The 22,955-nt window shown below is 42.5% G+C and overlaps 2 protein-coding genes across 3 annotated transcripts in view; both read right to left on the reverse strand.

Moving 5' to 3' along the window:
- Nucleotides 1-1,722, reverse strand: part of LOC124015192 (cation channel sperm-associated protein 3-like) — a 29,385-nt gene extending 27,663 nt beyond the window's left edge. The window contains exons 1-5 of one of the 2 annotated variants that reach the window (XM_046330219.1): nucleotides 1,630-1,722; nucleotides 1,344-1,537; nucleotides 990-1,143; nucleotides 589-828; nucleotides 200-382 (exon numbers count right to left, since the gene is read on the reverse strand). In XM_046330219.1, coding sequence (XP_046186175.1) covers nucleotides 200-382; nucleotides 589-828; nucleotides 990-1,143; nucleotides 1,344-1,489 — 723 coding nt within the window. In that variant the 5' untranslated portion in view covers nucleotides 1,490-1,537; nucleotides 1,630-1,722. Of the gene's footprint in view, nucleotides 1-199; nucleotides 383-588; nucleotides 829-989; nucleotides 1,144-1,343 lie in introns of both variants that reach the window. The other variant, XM_046330228.1, reaches the window with a different exon arrangement.
- A 7,379-nt stretch (nucleotides 1,723-9,101) lies between these two features.
- LOC124015299 (pterin-4-alpha-carbinolamine dehydratase 2-like) lies at nucleotides 9,102-22,542 on the reverse strand. Its single transcript, XM_046330457.1, has 4 exons — nucleotides 22,374-22,542; nucleotides 19,854-19,985; nucleotides 10,961-11,041; nucleotides 9,102-9,268 (listed from the first exon to the last, which is right to left on the reverse strand). The coding sequence occupies exons 1-4, from the start codon at nucleotides 22,470-22,472 to the stop codon at nucleotides 9,173-9,175; spliced, it is 408 nt and encodes a 135-aa protein (XP_046186413.1). The 5' UTR covers nucleotides 22,473-22,542; the 3' UTR covers nucleotides 9,102-9,172.
- Between the last annotated feature and the right edge of the window lie 413 nt (nucleotides 22,543-22,955).

Raw genomic sequence — 22,955 nt, forward strand, 5'->3', positions numbered from 1 at the left:
AGAGGACATTTGGTTCGGCCTACGTCAGACTGAACTGACAGTCTACAGCAGGGGGTTCTTTTACAGCCTGGGACCCAAATGAGAAATTCACCGTTTTCCTGGGACCCAAGCTCATGAAACACCCCCCTTTTTGGGGGGAGGTGTGTACCATAAGCAAGATTTCCACCAGGATAGGTAGGCTATTCTAATTCATACTCACTGTCACTAAACTGAAAAGTGTGAAGAGCGCACAGCCCAGGTCTCCCCAGTTCTCAGGGTCTCCAGTGTTGGGGTCTCCAAAGTAGTAATAACCAATGATGGCAAAGATGAACATCAGGAGAAACATCAGGCCCAGGACATATACCACACTCTTCATGGTCTTGAATAGAGCTACAACCAAGGCCTGTCAATCAAACAAAACAAAAAAACACAACAAAAGAGAACACTAGAAAATCTCAACAAACCTTGACACCTGAGTGACCCCAAGAAATAACTGATTAACATACATGTATTATCCACCGCAAAACCCTAAAAAGGTATACAAAAGACCAAACGTAACAGACACATGTGTATGGCCTAGTATTTTAGCACTAATTGCGTCATTCTCACCTGCAGGCCCCGAATGAACGACACAGTCTTCAGCACGCGCAAAGAGCGAAAAGCGCGGACGATGCGCATGGTCCCCATTGCACTGGAGTCCCCTCCATCAGCGAACATGGGAACGAATGAAATGACCAAAATAATAGCATCGAAAACGTTGTAGCCATTTTTCCAGTAAACCCCTGGGTTAACGTACACCTTCATCAAGAACTCCATGGTGTAAATGGCCATGAAGAATTCGTCTGCAATCTGTTTGATGAAAATAGAGTGAAGGGAGGACTGGATTTGAGTAGAGGACATATTTGCATACAACAACTGCTACAAAGCTTAAGCTTTATGGAACTGTTACATTTTCCCGAAACGTAATTGTGTATGATTCTGTCAGTGTTCGCAATCAGCAAATTACCCACCGCAAAGAATCCAAAAAGTTTGTATTTCATATCATAGTCCGTCTCCAAAGCCATGAACAGAGCGTTGAGGATAATCGTGACCATAATCATACCATCGAACAGTGTTTTTTCAGTAATGTTGGCAATGTAATCGTAGAATTCGGTATCTTTTCTCCTGAATAAAACAATATATATATTACAAAAAAAAATCACAGTAGCCTAGCTAATAACAACACCACATTTCAAAATTAATTAGTCAGAAACATCTGCAAAAAAAAAAAAACATGTTTTAAGTGGGCCAGCTGCATTGACGGGTAAACAGGCCTCAGAGTCAAACAAGTGTGTGTCTGATAAAGAGCTATGACATTAGCCTACACATTCAAACCCGCGGCTGTTGCTGCTGCTCTCCCAACAGCGTCCCAGTCAGAGAATCTTCGGAGCGCTATTTGACTTGCTCCCTTTTGAATGATGAATCTAAAATATCCGCTTCCACTTTCTTTGACGTCTGCATTTTGCTCCATCTTCAGTACCAAACTCCTGGGGTAAAAGCATCGACTCTCGTCGAACTCCTTGGAAAAGGGGAAATAACCAGGTAGTACTCAACAACAATGACCTCACAATGAAATGGAACGTATAAATCATTTTATAAAATTTAAATTACGTTCTTGTTTACACATCACAATTGACACTTCGCTAAGCCCCGCCTAATTATTTTGGGCAACCAATCGCAGCGTTCCGTTGGATAGCAATATCTATAGCCTATTAGCCTCTTAGGAGTTCCCAACAACCGGATGTTCCGGTTTTCAGGAGAAATGGAAAGTGAGCCTGTGACACAACTTCCACTTTTGGACTTCACCAAGGTGACACCCTTGAGGTCTAATAAGAAACTGGAGACTGCTTCGAAGATGTCCAACCTTTGTTTTCAAGCTAATCTACTCACATTTGCAGACAATGTGCAAATAACAGAATTCCATCACCCAAGCTGCATGTAGGCCTATACTCTAATCATTTGATGATTGGAAATAGACTTCTGTTACAAAACACACAAAGGTGTGCCTAATGACATTCAGCGATTGCCATTGATTATGTCTATATTGATTATGTCTATATTGATTATGTCTATATTGTCTATATTGATTAGGTCTATATTGATTATGTCTATATTGATTATGTCTATATTGATTATGTCTATATTGATTATGTCTATATTGATTATGTCTATATTGATTATGTCTATATTGATTATGTCTATATTGATTATGTCTACATTGATTATGTCTATATTGATTATGTCTATATTGATTATGTCTATATTGATTATTTCTATATTGATTAGGTCTACATTGATTATGTCTATATTGATTATGTCTATATTGATTATGTCTATATTGATTATGTCTATATTGATTATGTCTATATTGATTATGTCTATATTGATTATGTCTATTGGTCTACATTGATTATTAGGTATATTGATTATGTCTATATTGATTATGTCTATATTGATTATGTCTATATTGATTAGGTCTACATTGATTAGGCCTACAAAAATTGACGCGTCTTGCCGACAAATTTTTTATTTTGTTCCCTGAAAAGTCAAGATACCTGAAATGTGGCTGAAACTGTACGAGGAAAAGTGGGATGGTCACCCTAAAGCACGGGTCAATTTACTAGACTAGGCTACAATGCGTATTACCATGACCGGTCGCGGTAAAAAATAAATAATGCTCCTTATAGGAAACTATCAAATTACAGTACTTTTGTTTTTAGGTCTGTACTTTTGTTTTTAGGTCTGTACTTTTGTTTTTAGGTCTGTACTTTTGTTTTTAGGTCTGTGTCTATCCAGTTTTGTTTGGGTCGGTTTGTTTTTATTTATTTTTATTTTTTGTTAAGGTGGGAAAATGTCCCCTCCACTAGGCCTACATCACTGCCAGTAGTCTAGCCTGTTTTACACACCTGAACACACGCAGAACAGGCAGCCTACATTCAATTTTAATACGTGAGTTGAATCAAAACATGTTTTACACCATAATTCACGAGTTAATGATTAGAGTCTTCACAGATCATGTGACATAAAACACTACCTTTCTTTGCATACATTAATGACATTTGTGACAGTGTTATTTGTAATTATTAGCATTTAACAATTCAATTAGAAGATTGAACTTAAAACCCTGTACAAATCATGGATCTTGGAGATCTCTGGAGAACTGCGCTGTAAGGTATAGCTATGCCTAGTAACATTTCAATATGTTTTACCCTGAAAACAGTTGTCATGGGAACAAAAATCTAAAATAATGTAGACCTATGCCATTGCAAAATCAAATGCTTCTAACCCTAACGTTAACCTCTAACAGAAAGAATCACCTTATAGGCCTACTGTCATTAACATATAGCCTACTTGTTGGATGGATTGAATGTGCATTGGTGTCTAACTGTAGGTTAGTTATCTAGTGATATTGGTGTCTAGCTGTAGGCTAGTTGTCTAGTGATATTGGTGTCTAGCTGTACGCTAGTTGTCTAGTGATATTGGTGTCTAGCTGTAGGCTAGTTGTCTAGTGATATTGGTGTCTAGCTGTAGGCTAGTTGTCTAGTGATATTGGTGTCTAGCTGTAGACTTGTTGTCTAGTGATATTGGTGTCTAGCTGTACGCTAGTTGTCTAGTGATATTGGTGTCTAGCTGTAGGCTAGTTGTCTAGTGATATTGGTGTCTAGCTGTAGGCTAGTTGTCTAGTGATATTGGTGTCTAGCTGTAGGCTAGTTGTCTAGTGATATTGGTGTCTAGCTGTAGGCTAGTTGTCTAGTGATATTGGTGTCTAGCTGTAGGCTAGTTGTCTCGTGATATTGCTGTTTAGCTGTAGGCTAGTTGTCTAGTGATATTGGTGTCTAGCTGTAGGTTAGTTGTCTAGTGATATTGGTGTCTAGCTGTAGGTTAGTTGTCTAGTGATATTGGTGTCTAACTGTAGGCTAGTTGTCTAGTGATATTGGTGTCTAGCTGTAGGCTAGTTGTCTAGTGATATTGGTGTCTAGCTGTAGGTTAGTTGTCTAGTGATATTGGTGTCTAGCTGTAGGCTAGTTGTCTAGTGATATTGGTGTCTAGCTGTGGACTAGTTGTCTAGTGATGTTGGTGTCTAGTGATATTGGTGTCTAGCTGTACACTAGTTGTCTAGTGATATTGGTGTCTAGCTGTAGACTAGTTGTCTAGTGATATTGGTGTCTAGCTGTAGGCTAGTTGTCTAGTGATATTGGTGTCTAGCTGTAGACTAGTTGTCTAGTGATATTGGTGTCTAGCTGTAGACTAGTTGTCTAGTGATATTGGTGTCTAGCTGTAGACTAGTTGTCTAGTGATATTGGTGTCTAGCTGTAGGCTAGTTGTCTAGTGATATTGGTGTCTAGCTGTAGGCTAGTTGTCTAGTGATATTGGTGTCTAGCTGTAGGCTAGTTGTCTAGTGATATTGGTGTCTAGCTGTAGGCTAGTTGTCTAGTGGTATTGGTGTCTAGCTGTAGGCTAGTTGTCTAGTGATATTGGTGTCTAGCTGTAGACTAGTTGTCTAGTGATATTGGTGTCTAGCTGTAGACTAGTTGTCTAGTGATATTGGTGTCTAGCTGTAGACTAGTTGTCTAGTGATATTGGTGTCTAGCTGTAGGCTAGTTGTCTAGTGATATTGGTGTCTAGCTGTAGGCTAGTTGTCTAGTGATATTGGTGTCTAGCTGTAGACTAGTTGTCTAGTGATATTGGTGTCTAGCTGTAGATTGGTGTCTAGCTGTAGACTAGTTGTCTAGTGATATTGGTGTCTAGCTGTAGGCTAGTTGTCTAGTGATATTGGTGTCTAGCTGTAGGCTAGTTGTCTAGTGATATTGGTGTCTAGCTGTAGGCTAGTTGTCTAGTGATATTGGTGTCTAGCTGTAGGCTAGTTGTCTAGTGATATTGGTGTCATCTCAGCTGATCCAGGACTAGTTGTCAGTGATATTGGTGAAGCTGTAAGTTGTCTAAATAAATTGGTGTCTAGCTGTAGACTAGTTGTCTAGTGATATTGGTGTCTAGCTGTAGGCTAGTTGTCTAGTGATATTGGTGTCTAGCTGTAGACTAGTTGTCTAGTGATATTGGTGTCTAGCTGTAGGCTAGTTGTCTAGTGATATTGTTGATCATCATCAGCTGATCCAGGAAAGAAAACAAATATTGATAGAAAATAAAGCTAAATAAATTGGTCGAGTACTTCTGGCCACAGACGGTACGGAGAACAACAGTGCCCCTACGGTGCACCTGAAAAACAAAGCAATGAGCGCCGTAAACAGCTGACCGACAAAAGTAAACAATGATCAATCCATAGATAAATCTAATACATTGGAACAAAGGTTATTTTCATCAAAGACGCATGGAAAACAACCGGCAAAAAGGAGGAAGTACAAAGGAAAATCTATGCGTTAAAGGAGCTTAGCTGAGAGCGAAATTCAGAACTACTGACTGGACAGCCCCCCACATAGAACTAAATGGTTTAAACCATGACAGCCCCCCACATAGAACTAAATGGTTTAAACCATGACAGCCCCCCACATAGAACTAAATGGTTTAAACCATGACAGCCCCCCACATAGAACTAAATGGTTTAAACCATGACAGCCCCCCACATAGAACTAAATGGTTTAAACCATGACAGCCCCCCACATAGAACTAAATGGTTTAAACCATGACAGAGAGGTGGGGGGTGTTCGTTTAATTTGGAAGCTTTTATTTTCTTATTTACCACTACATTTTAAACAAATAGGATAATGGTTAAATTAGCATTATTTGGAGACGCCCACCCCCAAATTAGACTTTTGTTCCATTTAGGGGAGATAATGTCTCATTCAGGGGAGCTGAACCCCCCCTGGTTCCCCTGTAATTTGCACCTTGTTCGCTTCCACCGATTCATGGGCCACCTATATCCAGGTTGCCTCCGGTTTATATGAACCAACATCACATGCGCACTAGCACTCAGTATGCACAGGGAACGGCGCAAGCAGCGACGATGTCATCACGTCAACCAGAAATATGTCAAACATTGAATGAATTATATTTTTTAAATATCGGCCTCAGCGACACAATTATTTGAATAATTCAATGGATGTTTTGTGAATTGTACATTGTTTCAAATAGCACTTGCACAGCCTGGAGGTGTGTTGGGTCATTGTCCTGTTGGAAAAACAAATGATGGGATGGGTATCCATGCTGGTTATGTGTGCCTTGAATTTCTAAATAAATCCTGACAGTGTCACCAGCAAAGCACCCCACACCATCCCACCTCCTCCTCCATGCTTCACAGTGGGAACTACACATGCAGAGATCATCCGTTCACCTACTCTGCTTCTCACAAAGACACAGCGGTTGGAACCAAAAATCTCAAATCTGGACTCATCAGACCAAAGGACAGATTTCCACCGGTTTCTTTGCAGCAATTCGACCATGAAGGACTGATTCACACAGTCTCCTCTGAACAGTTGATGTTGTGATGTGTCTTCTACTTGAACTCTGTGAAGCGTTTATTTGGGCTGTAATTTCTGAGGCTGGTAACTCTAATGAACTTATCCTCTGCAGCAGAAATAACTCAGGGTCTTCCTTTCCTGTGGTGGTCCTCATGAGAGCCAGTTTCATCATAGTGCTTGATGGTTTTTACGACTCCACTTGAAGAAACTTTAAAAGTTCTTGAAGTTTTCTGTATTGACTGACCTTCATGTCTAAAAGTAATGATGGACTGTAGTTTCTCTTTGCTTATTTAAGCTGTTTTTGCAGTAATATGGACTTGGTCTTTTACCAAATAGGGCTATCTTCTATATACCACCCCTACCTTGTCACAACACATCTGATTGGCTCATAACGCATTAAGAAGGAAAGAAATTACACAAATGAACTTTTAACAAGGCACACTTGTTAATTGAAATGCATTCCAGGTGACTACCTCATGAAACTGGTTGAGAGAATACCAAGTGTGCAAAGCTGTCATCAAGGCAAAGGGTGGCTACTTTGAAGAATCATAAATATAAAATATATTTTGATTTGTTTGACACTTTCTTTGGCTACTACATGATTCCACATGTGTTATTTCATAGTTTTTGATGTCTTCAATATAATTCTAAAATAACCGAAAACAAAAAGGTCAAATATATAACTGCAGTTGCTTACCAAGAGTACATCGAATGTTCCTGAGTGGCCTAGTTACAGTTGTGAACTAAATTGGCTTTGAAAATCTTAGTCAAGACTTGAAAACGGCTGTCTAGCAATGATAAACAACCAACTTGGGCAAATTTGGAAGAGTACAAAAAGAGAATAATTTGCAAGTATTGTACAATCAAAGTGTGCAAAGCTCTTAGAGACCTACCCAGAAAGACTCAGAGCTGTAATTGTTGCCAAAAGTGATTCTAAGTATTGACTCAGGAGTATAAATTAACTATGTAATTCATTTTCAATAAATTTGACTTTGTCATTATGGGGTATTGGATTCAGGCTGTGACAACAAAATGGGGAATAAGTCAAGGGGTATGAATGCTTTCTGAAGGCACTGTAGCTACAAGGGGTATGAATGCTTTCTGAAGGCTCTGTAGCTACAAGGGGTATGAATGCTTTCTGAAGGCACTGTAGCTACAAGGGGTATGAATGCTTTCTGTAGCTACAAAGGCTTTCTGAACTGTAGCTACAAGGGGTATGAATGCTTTCTGAAGGCTCTGTAGCTACAAGGGGTATGAATGCTTTCTGAAGGATAGCTACAAGGGGTATGAATGCTTTCTGAAGGCACTGTAGCTACAAGGGGTATGAATGCTTTCTGAAGGCTCTGTAGCTACAAGGGGTATGAATGCTTTCTGAAGGCACTGTAGCTACAAGGGGTATGAATGCTTTCTGAAGGCACTGTAGCTACAAGGGGTATGAATGCTTTCTGAAGGCTCTGTAGCTACAAGGGGTATGAATGCTTTCTGAAGGCTCTGTAGCTACAAGGGGTATGAATGCTTTCTGAAGGCCCTGTAGCTACAAGGGGTATGAATGCTTTCTGAAGGCTCTGTAGCTACAAGGGGTATGAATGCTTTCTGAAGGCTCTGTAGCTACAAGGGGTATGAATGCTTTCTGAAGGCTCTGTAGCTACAAGGGGTATGAATGCTTTCTGAAGGCCCTGTAGCTACAAGGGGTATGAATGCTTTCTGGTATGAATGCTTTCTGAAGGCTCTGTAGCTACAAGGGGTATGAATGCTTTCTGAAGGCTCTGTAGCTACAAGGGGTATGAATGCTTTCTGAGGCTCTGTAGCTCTGCTTTCCAAAGGCTACAAGGGGTATGAATGCTTTCTGAAGTAGCACTATGCTTTAGGCTCTGTAGCAAGGGGTATGAATCTGAAGGCTCTGATTAAATGTAGGCTCTTAGAAAATGAATGAGCATCATTGGCAAAATGAAGGCACATATGTAAACTAAACCCTTTAAAACATTATACTTACAAATGTTTGTTTTTAATTGATACAGATTTCTGGTACCAAATTAATCTGTTAAAAGTGCACCTTGGAGATTTAGGCTTGTGATTATACAGAAATCATATAATTGTTTTATCAGAATCATACTAGACACAAACAAAAAGCATAATATAGTACTTATGCCAGTAAAGTACAACCGATGAGATTTAAAATGGGTTAAAGTGAATATCCTGCAATTCTACACATTTATCCATGAGGCAGAGAGAACACTTAAACACTTTTAACACTTAAATTGCAGTGCATTTATGTAAAAAAATAATACTTTGAGTGGAATAGTCGAGTCAAACATTGTATAATTGGTGGAGTACTGTAGATGCCAATATCCCTGTCAGCTTCCCAGGCCCATGATGCCTTGGGTTCAGTACATTAACTATATTACATTGTATTACACACACCAACTTACTACAGGGATTTGCTTGGCCAAAAGTAATTTAATCTGGTAGTAACATTCATTTTAAAAATGCCAAGCAATACAAATATTTTTGGTGCTGGCAGCAGACACCCTGCACTACCTCCAGGGACCTGCAGTGGTCCACTTTGAGAACCCCTGGCCTAGGGCAGTGCTCTATTTCATGATTCATTCCAACTGTAAAATAGAATTACATCATTAATGTGCATTTCATTAAAATGATTAGGCCTACACATTAGAGTGAATACATTTTTATTTGAAATAGAAAGTTGTACAACAATCGTGTGACATATACAGGAGGAACATCTACATGGACAAGGTAACTTTGTCAATAAACTTGGCCATCTTGATATCCCGTTTGGACAATCCTCCACAGTCATGCGAAGTTAGTGTTATCTGGACCTGAAAACGAGAGAGAGTGGAAAAAAACAAAGTACGAAGAATGTTTTTTATTTTATTTTACTAGGCAAGTCAGTTAAGAACAAATTCTTATTTACAGTGACGACCTTAACTGGTCTAGGAACAGTGGGTTAACTGGTCTAGGAACAGTGGGTTAACTGGTCTAGGAACAGTGGGTTAACTGGTCTGGGAACAGTGGGTTAACTGGTCTGGGAACAGTGGGTTAACTGGTCTAGGAACAGTGGGTTAACTGGCCTAGGAACAGTGGGTTAACTGGCCTAGGAACAGTGGGTTAACTGGCCTAGGAACAGTGGGTTAACTGGCCTAGGAACAGTGGGTTAACTGGTATAGGAACAGTGGGTTAACTGGTCTAGGAACAGTGGGTTAACTGGCCTAGGAACAGTGGGTTAACTGGTCTAGGAACAGTGGGTTAACTGGTCTAGGAACAGTGGGTTAACTGGTCTAGGAACAGTGGGTTAACTGCCTGTTCAGGGGCAGAATGACAGATTTGTACCTTGTCAGCTCAGGGGTTTGAACTTGCAACCTTCCGGTTACTAGTCCAACGCTCTAACAACTAGGCTACCCTGCTACCTCTGACCTGCTCGCCTCCCTACCACTGAGGAAGTACAGTTCCCGCTCAGCCCAGTCAAAACTGTTCGCTGCTCTGGCCCCCCAATGGTGGAACAAACTCCCTCACGACGCCAGGACAGCGGAGTCAATCACCACCTTCCGGAGACACCTGAAACCCCACCTCTTTAAGGAATACCTAGGATAGGATAAAGTAATCCTTCTCACCCCCCCCCTTAAAAGATTTAGATGCACTATTGTAAAGTGGCTGTTCCACTGGATGTCATAAGGTGAATGCACCAATTTGTTAGTCGCTCTGGATAAGAGCTTCTGCTAAATGACTTAAATGTAAATGTAATTGTATTTATATGACATATGAAAACAAAACAACTAAATGTTCCCCTAAACAAGATCATAGTTACAACACATCCATATCGCAGGTACTGCATTACAGTGCTAGAGGCGTCACTACAGACCCTGGTTCGATCCCGGGCTGTGACCGGGAGTCTTATAGGGCTTAGCATCGTCCTGGTTAGGGTTTGGCCGGTGTCAGGCCGTCGTTGTAAATAAGAATTTGTTCTTAGCCGACTTGCCGAGTTAAATAAAAGGTTGGAATAATAACCTACACATCTATATCAGACTACGCATCCAAGTCATATCATGTGTTTCTCCTTTTATTTTCTTCAGAGCACAGTGGAAAGTATTGTGAAGGCCCAAAAACCTGTAGACACTAATAAAGAGGAGGATTAATGTTGAATTCTTCTCAGCGCAGTTGGTCTGCCACACAGTGACTCAGTGGCTAAAGCTTTAATGCCGAGAGATTTTCAGGGGCACCGTTTTTTTTTGTCATATATCAACTGTGACTTATTTCTACACGAGGGGGGAAAATACACTTATTAGCAGAGATTTTCCTCAAGAAAATGTCCGAACTACTGTTGAAAGCTACTGCTTTCGCCCCCTTGCTCATCAGTTTGACTTGTGTACGATGGCCCCTGAAACATAAAGAAAGGCCCTCCCTGTCGGAAGTTTCACGTAGCAAATTCAACTCAGTTTGTGAAGGATATCAAACCATAGCTAATATAAAATACGTATTCAACAGTTCAACTCTTCAAAATAAGGCAACTATACCTTGTTATAAACGTTGAACCACTCTGGATGGTGGTTCATCTTCTCTGCTTGCAAAGCCACTCGGGACATGAAGCCAAAAGCCTAGGTGAGGGAACCGGGAGAAAACAAGAAGTCAGTAAGCTGCTGGCCTCATGCTTTCTGAAATTCAGGAAGATCTCTCTCTCTCTCTCTCTCTCTCTCTCTCTCTCTCTCTCTCTCTCTCTCTCTCTCTCTCTCTCTCTCTCTCTCTCTCTCTCTCTCTCTCTCTCTCTCTCTCTCTCTCTCTCTCTCTCTCTCTCTCTCTCTCTCTCTCTCTCTCTCTCTCTCTCTCTCTCTCTCTCTCTCTCTCTCTCTCTCTCTCTCTCTCTCTCTCTCTCTCTCTCTCTCTCTCTCTCTCTCTCTCTCTCTCTCTCTCTCTCTCTCTCTCTCTCTCGGCATGTGTGCACTCCAATCAGAGTCATGCATGAAGGGAGTGATTATAGTTTTTCTAATCTACAAAGAAGGGTACAATCCCTCGCTCCTCACCGTGTCCCCACTGTGAATAAATCAGGCAGAGCCATTTCAGAGCAATTTCCCACTGCAATCTCAATTAAGCCCCTAAATACTTCCTCCTCAGTTAATTACATAAACTGAAACGCCATTGTTTACAGGCCATCTCGGCAGCCAGATCTGTAGCTCCACCCACCTACTGACATGACAGGTGTATCTCAAATGACACCCTATTTCTTAGGGACCCTGGTCAAAAGTAGTGTACTATATATATAGGGAATATGGCCCTGGTCTAAAGTAGTGCACTATATAGGGAATACGGGGCCATAGGGCTCTGGTCTAAAGTAGTGTACTATATAGGGAATAGGGGGCCATAGGGCTCTGGTCTAAAGTAGTGCACTATATTAGGGAATAGGGTGCCATTTGGGAGGCATCCGACTAAGCAGAATCAGAGAGAGAGGAAGTCACGTTTAGTCTTTAGTGTGTTGTAACCAATTTGGAGACCTCCTTTTTCTCCCCGGGCATGATGTAACACGATCGGCGAACTTGATCAAATTGGTTATCAAGGAAACCATCTCCTGATCAATTTAAGTAATTGGCATATTCCTGCAACTTGACCCCTTGGCACCAATTTAGGTTTGCAGTCAGTCTGCTTTTTGTCAACTCTCATTGGCAATAATGGAGATTATTAAACAGGCTGCCAGGTCAGGTGTTGTCTAAACATTTCCCCCCCTGTGCTAACCAGAACTAATCTGCACCCTGTGACTGACTGACTAGTCAGTCACAAAACACGATCCTAGGCAACAGTGGCTAGGAAACAGTGGCTAGGCAACAGTGGCTAGGCAACAGTGGCTAGGCAACAGTGGCTAGGCAACAGTGGCTAGGCAACAGTGGCTAGGCAACAGTGGCTAGGCAACAGTGACTAGGGTCGGGTTTCAATGACGGACTCTTTTGGCATAGAGAAACTACGTCACTACCTACTTCACCACCTTATCCGCTTGAATTAAATACTAATTAGTAGCTATCAAGACGGAGTTTATATTATTTACAGAGTGCATTTCACAGATGGCTCGTGTTTGCATCAACTACCTTCACTGCAAAGTTTTGTCCTGCAAAGTTTGGTTTCGAATCGCAATGTTTTTGGCATGTCTGCCTCATGATTTGTTGGGAGACTCTCTAGAATTGTTTTCTCCCTCATCGACGTAGACAGTGACGTACTGTAGTTTCTCTATGCCAAACGAGTCCATCATTGAAACCAGATCTTAGTCACTGTGTCGCCTAGGGTCGGGTTTTCCCAGACTAGTGACTGACAAGTATACAGTAGGTAACAGTCAACCGTGATCATGTTCATTATATCTTAACTAAGTCTAGTGTTCCTTTCAATGACATTCACTGACCAAAAATATAAATGCAACATTTAAAATGTTGGTCCCATGTTTCATGAGCTGAAATAAAAAAATTCTGGACATTTATCTAAAATTGTGCACAAATTTGTTTACATCCCTGTTAAATGAGAATTTCTCCTTTGCCAAGATAATCCATCCACCTGACAGGTGGAGCATATCAAGAAGCATGATCATTACACAGATGCACCTTGTGCTGGGGACAATAAAAGGCCGCTCTAAAATATGCCGTTTTGTCACACAACACAATGCCACAGGTGTCTCATGTTTTGAGGGAGCGTACAATTGTCATGCTGACTACAGGGAATGTCCACCAGAGCTGTTGCCAGAGAATTGAATGTTCATTTCTCTACCATAAACTGCCTCCAACATTGTTTTAGAGAATTTGGCAGTCTGTCCAACCAGTCTCCCAACCGTAGAGCACATTTAACCACGCCAGCCCAGAACCTCCACATCCGGGTTCTTCACCTGCGGGATCGTCTGGAGGGGGGGGCTGAGGAGTATTTCTGTCTGTAATAAAGCCCTTTTGTGGGGAAAAACTCATTCTGATTGGCTGGGCCCTAAAAGGCCCATCCATGGCTACACCCCTGCCCATTCAAGCGAAACCCATAGATTAGGGCCTAATTTATTTATTTCAATTGACTGATTTCCTTATATGAACTGTATCTCAGTAAAAATGGTTGCATATTGCGTTTATATTTAAAATATATATAAAATGCGTGACCTTTTTGTAGGCTATAGAATTGGGCCTGTGTGTGTAAAGGTATGTTGTAAGTTCTGTGGCAAGGAGGGAGGTCTCTTAGGGCAGTAGAAGAAGTGTGCGTCCCAAATTCACCAGAGCGATAGGGTTCCTGTACTACATAGGGGAACATAGAGACACAGCCCAGTGTGGTTTAACCAAGGTCACCCAGAGGTCATCCCAACACCCCTCGGACAAGAGAAGGCACAACCCTCAGCTCCGACTGACACCAAAAGGTCAAGAGGTCAAGGACTCTCCCGCTCTGGACCCTTGTGTTGAACCATCGGAACACACAACGCACCGGCCTGTTGGCCACACTACTACGGCCCACAGACGAGCTGTCAGTTTCTGCTAATTTGACGTGACACAGCACAGACCCCCATCTCAAATAATCAGAAACACCCAACAGACAGGCCAGTAGGCCCTGGTTCCCCACGCACCACTTTTTGACTGGCATTTCTGGGCTATTACCGCCGTGATTGTCATAAAACACTGGATGAGACCATTTGACGTCGGAGAGCTTTTCCCTCGTTGCGGCCGGGGCTGAAACGCAGCTCTAGCTTCAAACACATGTGCCTGACATTTACAGATCGTTTTCCACCGCCTCGCGGTCCAAGGCTTAGGGACGCCTGGATTCTCTGCCAGGAGTAAGTGCATGCAGATTGTGCCACTCACCCCCCCCCCTCCCCACCCGCTCCTCTACTCTCTCTCTCTGGTGATTACATTACCCTCCAAGACCCATCAACACTAACGCTAGCTTCAAAATGTTCATAACTCCACACACACATAGACACAGACAGAGAGAGAGGTCACAAACGGAATGATGGTGCTGATGACCACGCCCCCTTTACATTTCCCCTCCTCTAGGTCGGAAGATACATTCCATTGCCTCATAATTGGCTTCACATTGGCTCTCTCGATGGTACAGTAGTGAGTCAACACTGTGTTGTTGTCAAGGCGTTCAAAGGACACATGATCCATACTAATCCCATGGGATTAACGTTCATAACATCCAACTTTAATATTTCATGAAAATAAACGTAATTCTATAGCTCTAACAAAAGGTGCAGCATAACCTATGAAAAAAAAAAGAATAATTTGGTAAAGCACATATCATATGGAACAAATGTCCATAAAGAAAAGTCAACTCCTATTTATGTAAGGTGTCGTGTAAATTGTCTTCTACTACAGGGTTAACAGACGCTCCATAACTAACAAGTCATTGGCTCCTCCTCAATAGACAGCAAACGTCATGGCCAGCTTGTCTTACCAAGACTGATAGGCCGATTATCTAACCACCTCCGCTTGGGCGCCACACCTCGCAGGTCCCCTCCGGCCGTTTCACAACACGAGCAGCTCATATCAGATCAATGGAAGGATTCCTGCAGTTCCCAGGGAAAGTGCCATTTCATTTTCGAGACGACACAGGGGTGGGGGGGGGGGGGGGTGTACTCCACTCAGCAGATTAAGCAGATTTAGTTGTACAAAAAATTACTCAATACAAACAGAGCCCTTAAATGAGAGGGAGAGGCTTGAGAGAGATTTGGCGGAGAGGGAGGCAGGGAGCACCTCTCAGAATATAAAAACAGGGGATCAGCCTCGTACAGAGTGGCCCTGGGGGATATATCAGCCTCGTACAGAGTGGCCCTGGGGGATATCTCAGCCTCGTACAGAGTGGCCCTGGGGAATATGTCAGCCTCGTACAGAGTGGCCCTGGGGAATATGTCAGCCTCGTACAGAGTGGCCCTGGGGGATATATCAGCCTCGTACAGAGTGGCCCTGGGGGGATATATCAGCCTCGTACAGAGTGGCCCTGGGAAATATCTCAGCCTCGTACAGAGTGGCCCTGGGGAATATGTCAGCCTCGTACAGAGTGGATCTGGGGGATATATCAGCCTCGTACAGAGTGGCCCTGGGGGATATATCAGCCTCGTACAGAGTGGCCCTGGGGGATATATCAGCCTCGTACAGAGTGGCCCTGGGGGATATATCAGCCTCGTACAGAGTGGCCCTGGGGGATATATCAGCCTCGTACAGAGTGGCCCTGGGGGAATATCTCAGCCTCGTACAGAGTGGCCCTGGGGGATATATCAGCCTCGTACAGAGTGGCCCTGGGGGATATATCAGCCTCGTACAGAGTGGCCCTGGGGGATATATCAGCCTCGTACAGAGTGGCCCTGGGGGATGTTGAGGAAGCTGTGCAGAGTGGACCTGGGGGATGTTGAGGGAGCTGTGCAGAGTGGACCTGGGGGATGTTGAGGGAGCTGTGCAGAGTGGACCTGGGGGATGTTGAGGGAGCTGTGCAGAGTGGACCTGGGGGATGTTGAGGGAGCTGTGCAGAGTGGACCTGGGGGATGTTGAGGAAGCTGTGCAGAGTGGACCTGGGGGATGTTGAGGGAGCTGTGCAGAGTGGACCTGGGGGATGTTGAGGGAGCTGTACAGAGTGGACCTGGGGGATGTTGAGGGAGCTGTGCAGAGTGGACCTGGGGGATGTTGAGGGAGCTGTGCAGAGTGGACCTGGGGGATGTTGAGGGAGCTGTGCAGATAGTCAGACAGATAATATCCTCTGGAGCTGAAATGCAAATGTCTTCCACTCACAGCTCATGTCTGCGATCCAGGACAACCACAGATACAAACAAATTATTTTAAAGATATTTTCTGATTTTATTGAACAGATAAGAGGCTGGCTGTGGGGAAAGACAGCGAGGTTGTCAATGGGCAGTAGGCCCGGATTTGAACCTACGCCAACACTGTGGACGCGTGTGCCGCAGGCGGAGGCTGTGGCATTACCGCTAGACCAGCCAGGCCAGAGATAGACAGCTGTATCTCTATGGAGACAACCCTACGGGACAACCAGGCGGCCGGGCCTCCCTGATATTACATAGAAGCGTCTAGACATGCCAGTGATTTAAACCTTTACCAATGGCATCGCCTTGTTGACAAACACACACACACACACACACACACACATACACACACACACACACACACACACATACACACACACACAAAAAGTTTGTGAACTTTGAACTTTGTCTCATTGGCTGAAAATAAAGAGAGAAGATTTCTCATTCCTTAGCGGTTTGGCAGCAGCTCCTTCTGAAGAGAGAATCATCACCAGCCACCTTGTAAGTTTGAACATAACATCCCTTTGGCTTTAATGCGTGGTTACAGCTTTTATAGAGAGATTCTGGGGTCATGTCCCATATGGCACCTGATTCCCCCCCAGAGCTCTGGGAAAAAGTAGTGCACTAAATAGGGAATATGGTGCTATAGTAGTGCACTAAATAGGGAATATGGTGCTATAGTAGTGCACTATATAGGGAATAGGGTGCCATTTGGGATGTAGGCTTGGACTTTTATCAAGGCTCGGAGATAAAAGCTTAAGACTTTTCTCCTTGGTGGATGAAAGAATGTTAAGAGGTTGATGGAATGTGTCATTGATTTAACTCCAGGTCACAGGTCATGGAACAAAACGATATAGCTACTGCCTATGTTGCCTCTTAAATTCAGACATTAAAATACTGTCATTTGTATCCATCTGCTTCCCACTCCTCAATGAGAAACAGATGACTGTTAAATTATTATTATTTTTTTTTTAAATCAAATCAAGGAGTTTAAATTTCTAAATATTAATGACTACAGCTATCAAATTTAAAAAATGCACATACTGTATAAATAATTATATGAGCATCGAAATATAACAAGAGACATTTCCACACGAGACCGTTTGGATGCCAGTCAACAAGCACTGCTTCAGAAAAGGGATTTCAACGTTCAAAGGGATCCGATTTTTCTCCGGCTTGACAAGGAAAATAACTCACATTTACTTCTCTGACTATTACAAAAAAGAATGTGCTGTACTCCACTCTCTGTAGATAAATTACTACTGGTTTTTGTTTCAGCATTATTTATGACAAGACTTCCACTCGCTGCTGTAATCAAAGTTAATAAACATGTTAACTAAAACCCCACTGTCTTGTTTATTCCTGATTGGCAACTGTGAGTGGCACACAGCCTTCCTTCACTGTTCTCCACTGTCCATCCTCTCCGTTTTACACATGAATTAATGGGTAAAATACTAGCTCCCCCTAGAGGACAAGTGTGGAAGTGATCCCTTTATGGAAACGGGATGTGTGACTCATTAAAAACTCATGGGGATCTGATTTCGTCAAGCCCATCACTTGGAGAGAAGTGGCAAATGGAAATCAGTCAGCAAGTCAGTCTTCATCCCCCTCTGGTAAAAGGCCCTAAAGAACAGCCATGGGGGGGAAAAAACGAACAACACAAATTGTGAAAATATATAAGAGAAAAGAGGGAGAACAAGGGAGGGGAAAAAAAATGGACGAGATGTCAAATTGGAACAACTGAAGCTCGTCCCCATTCATCATGAGGCACAAACAAGGAACAGGGAGGGAGGGAGGGAGGGATTGTTCGTGGTTTCCGAAGCAGATGAAACATTTTAACCAATTTGATTGTTTGTGAAAGAAATCATTCTGATCAAAATCTCAATTGCTGCCAAATGCCCCTCTGGTCTGTCTCATGGTAATGTGTTGTGGCATGTGGAGGTAAGAGGAGAGGCTTTAGAGCCAGAGAGGGAGATGGGGGGGTCAGAGCCCAGCCTGTGACTTCAAAAGCAGCAAAGTGTAAAAACAGAATATGTTAGGTGCTAAAACAGCTAACCACTGGATCAACGTCCGCTACGTGGCCTTGAGATGCTTCACTTTACATCTGGAAGAGCAAAAAGAGACAAATTTACACAAAAAAAAAAAAAGATAAAACATGGACCTTGTGAAAAACACAACTTCACATTTCCATGTTCTTGTCTTGGTCCTTGGTTTGAAGGGAGCAGATGGATTTTTAAGGTCTGCTGATTGAGATACATGCATCTGCACTGCTCAAAATATTTTTTAAATTCATTCCTTTACTCATTGAGAAAATGTTGACTCACAAGCAAAGGTGTATAAAAAAACAACAACCTAAAGAACAGAGGCTACTTATCTGGTATTAAGATGAGGTCGAGGTTGGAAACAGGAGTGTCGTTACACAAAAAGTACCTCACACACCTGTAGGCTGTCATTTGTAAATAAGAATTTGTTCTTAACCGACTTGCCTATTTTAATAAAAGATTACATTAAAAAAAATATATGTATATATAATAATTCTCTAAGGGATTACACACTCCAGACAGGACTGATTGAAAAAAAAGGGGGGGTGGGGGGGGGCAAAAACCTGTCCTTCCCTCACTGCACCTGCAACCAATCAGCTACAAAATACACATGAATTTGTCTGTTTCCGATAGTAACTATTCCAGCTGTCTTTCTCCTGATCCTCCGGTAACAAGTCTGAAGTCCACCGCCCCCAAAAGAGCAGTATAACAGGACTAGGAAGTCACTACCTTTAGTGGAGGGAGGGAGAGACACACACACACACACACACACACACACACACACACACACACACACACACACACACACACACACACACACACACACACACACACACACACACACACACACACACACACACACACACACACACACACACCCTGTATCAAACTAAGCGGGATATCGCACTCCAACTGTCTCTACAGAGCTCCTCTACTACAAATGTCATGGAAGGTGTAACCATGACTTTTATTAAGTTCTACTGGCAGGGGGAATAGACTCATAGGTGTAGCAGCGGGTGTCACCTGCAATAACACGTGGAGACGGTGCTATTCCATTGGCTGTAAAGGTAGCTGCCAGTTTACCCTTCCCTGCAGAAACGCAGGGCCATATATATATATATATATATATATATATATATATATATATATATATATATATATTTAACATTGTGACAATAACAGTGGAGCATGGAAATAATAACAGAAAGAAAAGGTTTACATCCTGCTGCATGCAATGGGACATTCACTGCAATGGGACATTCACTGCAATGGGACATGCACTGCAATGGGACATTCACTGCAATGGGACATGCACTGCAATGGGACATTCACTGCAATGGGACATGCACTGCAGTGGGACATGCACTGCAGTGGGACATTCACTGCAGTGGGACATTCACTGCAATGGGACATGGGTCATTCACTGCAATGGATGGGGGCGTAAGCTGACATAGTTGTAATAACATTGACCCTGTTCCGTACAGCAGTGGGGTTTCCAACATACTGACCTAAAACTAGGCTTGGGGGGGGGTCAGAATTAGGTTGATGGTGTTAACTTTATTGTTAAGAGGATGAGAGTGTGGATATGTGGGGGTTAGAGGTCAGAGTTCACACCTGATTAAAGGTTTTGAAGTGGAGCTCTTTGTAGATGGCATCCCGCTCCTCCACCTCTACCCAGCCAGTAGCCTTCAGCTCCATTAGCAGCTGTTCTCTGTCAGCTGGGGGCAACCAGTTGGGGTCTCCAGACTGAAGGGACAACAGAGAGAAAACACAGTGGCTGTATATAGAATCATTTGTAAAACGACATCCCTTTAAGTGACCTCACGGGTGCATTCAGTGAAGTTAAAATGCTCCACAATATTGCATATAGAAATGCAACGAACAGACAGATCAGTTCAACACAATACATTCTATATGGCCAGTTGGGGTCTCCGGTAGGCTGTCAATGTAAATAAGAATTTGTTCTTAACTGACTTGCCTAGTTAAAATAAAGGTACCATTTAAATTCAATTTTAAAAATTATATGAGCATTCTGTTGCGAAGTTCACCTCTGAACCCTGGTCTGACTGATTTCATTAGGTGAAAATCAGTGCTGTAAAGTACTTAAGTAAAAAATACTTTAAAGTACTACTTAAGTAGTTTTTTGGGGTATCTGTACTTTACTATTTATATTTTTGACTTACTTTTACTTTACTACATTCCTTAAGAAAATGTTGTACTTTTTACTCCTTACATTTTCCTTGACACCCAAAAGTACTCGTTACATTTTCAATGCTTAGCAAAGACAGAAAAATGGTACAATTCACACACTAATCAACAGAACATCCCTGGTCATCCCTACTGTCTCTGATCTGAAGGACTCACTAAACAGAGAACATCCCTGGTCATCCCTACTGCCTCTGATCTGGAGGACTCACTAAACAGAGAACATCCCTGGTCCTCCCTACTGCCTCTGATCTGGGGGACTCACTAAACAGAGAACATCCCTGGTCATCCCTACTGCCTCTGATCTGGGGGACTCACTAAACAGAGAACATCCCTGGTCATCCCTACTGCCTCTGATCTGGGGGACTCACTAAACAGAGAACATCCCTGGTCATCCCTACTGCCTCTGATCTGGAGGACTCACTAAACAGAGAACATCCCTGGTCATCCCTACTGCCTCTGATCTGGAGGACTCACTAAACAGAGAACATCCCTACTGCCTCTGATCTGGAGGACTCACTAAACAGAGAACATCCCTGGTCATCCCTACTGCCTCTGATCTGGAGGACTCACTAAACAGAGAACATCCCTACTGCCTCTGATCTGGAGGACTCACTAAACAGAGAACATCCCTGGTCATCCCTACTGCCTCTGATCTGGAGGACTCACTAAACAGAGAACATCCCTACTGCCTCTGATCTGGAGGACTCACTAAACAGAGAACGTCCCTACTGCCTCTGATCTGGCGGACTCACTAAACAGAGAACATCCCTGGTCCTCTACTGCATCTGATCTGGAGGACTCACTAAACAGAGAACATCCCTACTGCCTCTGATCTGAAGGACTCACTAAACAGAGAACATCCCTACTGCCTCTGATCTGGAGGACTCACTAAACAGAGAACATCCCTGGTCCTCTACTGCCTCTGATCTGGAGGACTCACTAAACAGAGAACATCCCTGGTCCTCTCTACTGCCTCTGATCTGGAGGACTCACTAAACAGAGAACATCCCTGGTCCTCCCTACTGCCTCTGATCTGGAGGACTCACTAAACAGAGAACATCCCTGGTCATCCCTACTGCCTCTGATCTGGAGGACTCACTAAACACACATGCTTTGTTTGTAAATTATGTCTGAATGTTGGGAGTGTGCCCATGGCTTTCTGTAAAAAAATAAAAATAAACAAGAAAATTATGCCATCTGGTTTGCTTAATATAAGGAATTTGAAATGATTTATACTTTTACTTTTGATACTGAAGTATATTTTAAACCAAATACTTTTACTCAAGTAGTATTTTACTGTGTGAATTTTACTTGAGTCATTTTCTATTAAAGGTATCTTTACTTTTACTCAAGTATGATAGTAAGGTATTTTTTCCACCACTGGTGAAAATTATCAGATAATGGTTGGTTTAATACGTCTGCAATCAACCACCTGAGAGGTATAAGATATGGTTATAACCGTTTTTCCCTGTACATTCCCTAATCTTTGAGTAGTTTGTACCAGCCAATGACATTATGGGGAACATAGCTACTACTATTAGCAGTGCAACAGGTTGCACGAGAAAGACCCATAAAATGTAACTCAGCAATGTCACTACACCACCTGCTGGAGAAAATAAAGTATGACGTGCCCTTTAGCCACTCCCCCTTCTTCATGACGTACAGTATTTTGCAACAAAGGTGAAAGTGTTACATTGTGGAAACATAGTGATAGTCAAGCTCTTCCACGATAAAGATATATTGTTGTCAATATTTTTGAAACGGTTGCACAATGACACATAAAACGCTATCGCGGTTCTCATTTAAATCGTATTGGGACAGTTTCAGCTGTCACGTTGCAAATCTAACGATGCTATTTGCTGCAATGTACTCAACGACTACTAAATTAGTATTAATAATGTTATCGACCCAGCCAGTAGCACTTACCATTTTGGATATATATCTGGGCAGTAGTACGTTGCCCAGTCTCTGATATGCACACGGCCATACACTGCTAGCCCTGAGAGTAAACATTAACCCATGCATAAGATTTGGTCAACAGATCTATCCTCCTTCCTGTCCCCGCTCACAAGTAGTCAACCAAGCATTTAAAAAATGTCCCACTAGATAGCACAGCCACAAACTCTAAATTGGCTATATCGTCAATAATTATACAATTAAAACGTAGCTTTTTGTTCTTCATTTAAGGTTGTGGTTAGACATACGGTTAGCAGTGTGGTTGAGATTAGGGTAAAGTTTAAAATAACATCAAGAAGATATTGTTTTTTAGAATTGGGCGGGGTTTGTGACTTTGTGGCTGGGGTAACTAGTAGCGACCATTTAAAACGGTGGCTGCCTGTGAAGTTGCCTGATTTAAATAATAAATTAATAAATAAAAACTCTATTGTCCAAGTCCTTTTCAAATTGCAGGTTATTTCAAGGCATAATGTAGGCAAGATTTCAAGAAGTACTCTTAAGGAGCCTACCGTTACTCCTTAACGTCCAAGGACCTTATATGTTATTTTCAGA

This window comes from Oncorhynchus gorbuscha, linkage group LG02 (assembly GCF_021184085.1).
Source record: "Oncorhynchus gorbuscha isolate QuinsamMale2020 ecotype Even-year linkage group LG02, OgorEven_v1.0, whole genome shotgun sequence".
NCBI lineage: Eukaryota > Metazoa > Chordata > Actinopteri > Salmoniformes > Salmonidae > Oncorhynchus > Oncorhynchus gorbuscha.

Bases quoted from the DNA above. Each gene is read 5' to 3' on its own strand.
- LOC124015299 (XM_046330457.1), bottom strand. From the start codon at position 22,472: ATGCATGGGTTAATGTTTACTCTCAGGGCTAGCAGTGTATGGCCGTGT. The intron at 19,986-22,373 runs GTAAGTGCTACT...TTGTCCCTTCAG, and splicing joins CCAGATATATATCCAAAATG to TCTGGAGACCCCAACTGGTT. The intron at 11,042-19,853 runs GTGTGAACTCTG...TCCCTCACCTAG, and splicing joins ACTTCAAAACCTTTAATCAG to GCTTTTGGCTTCATGTCCCG.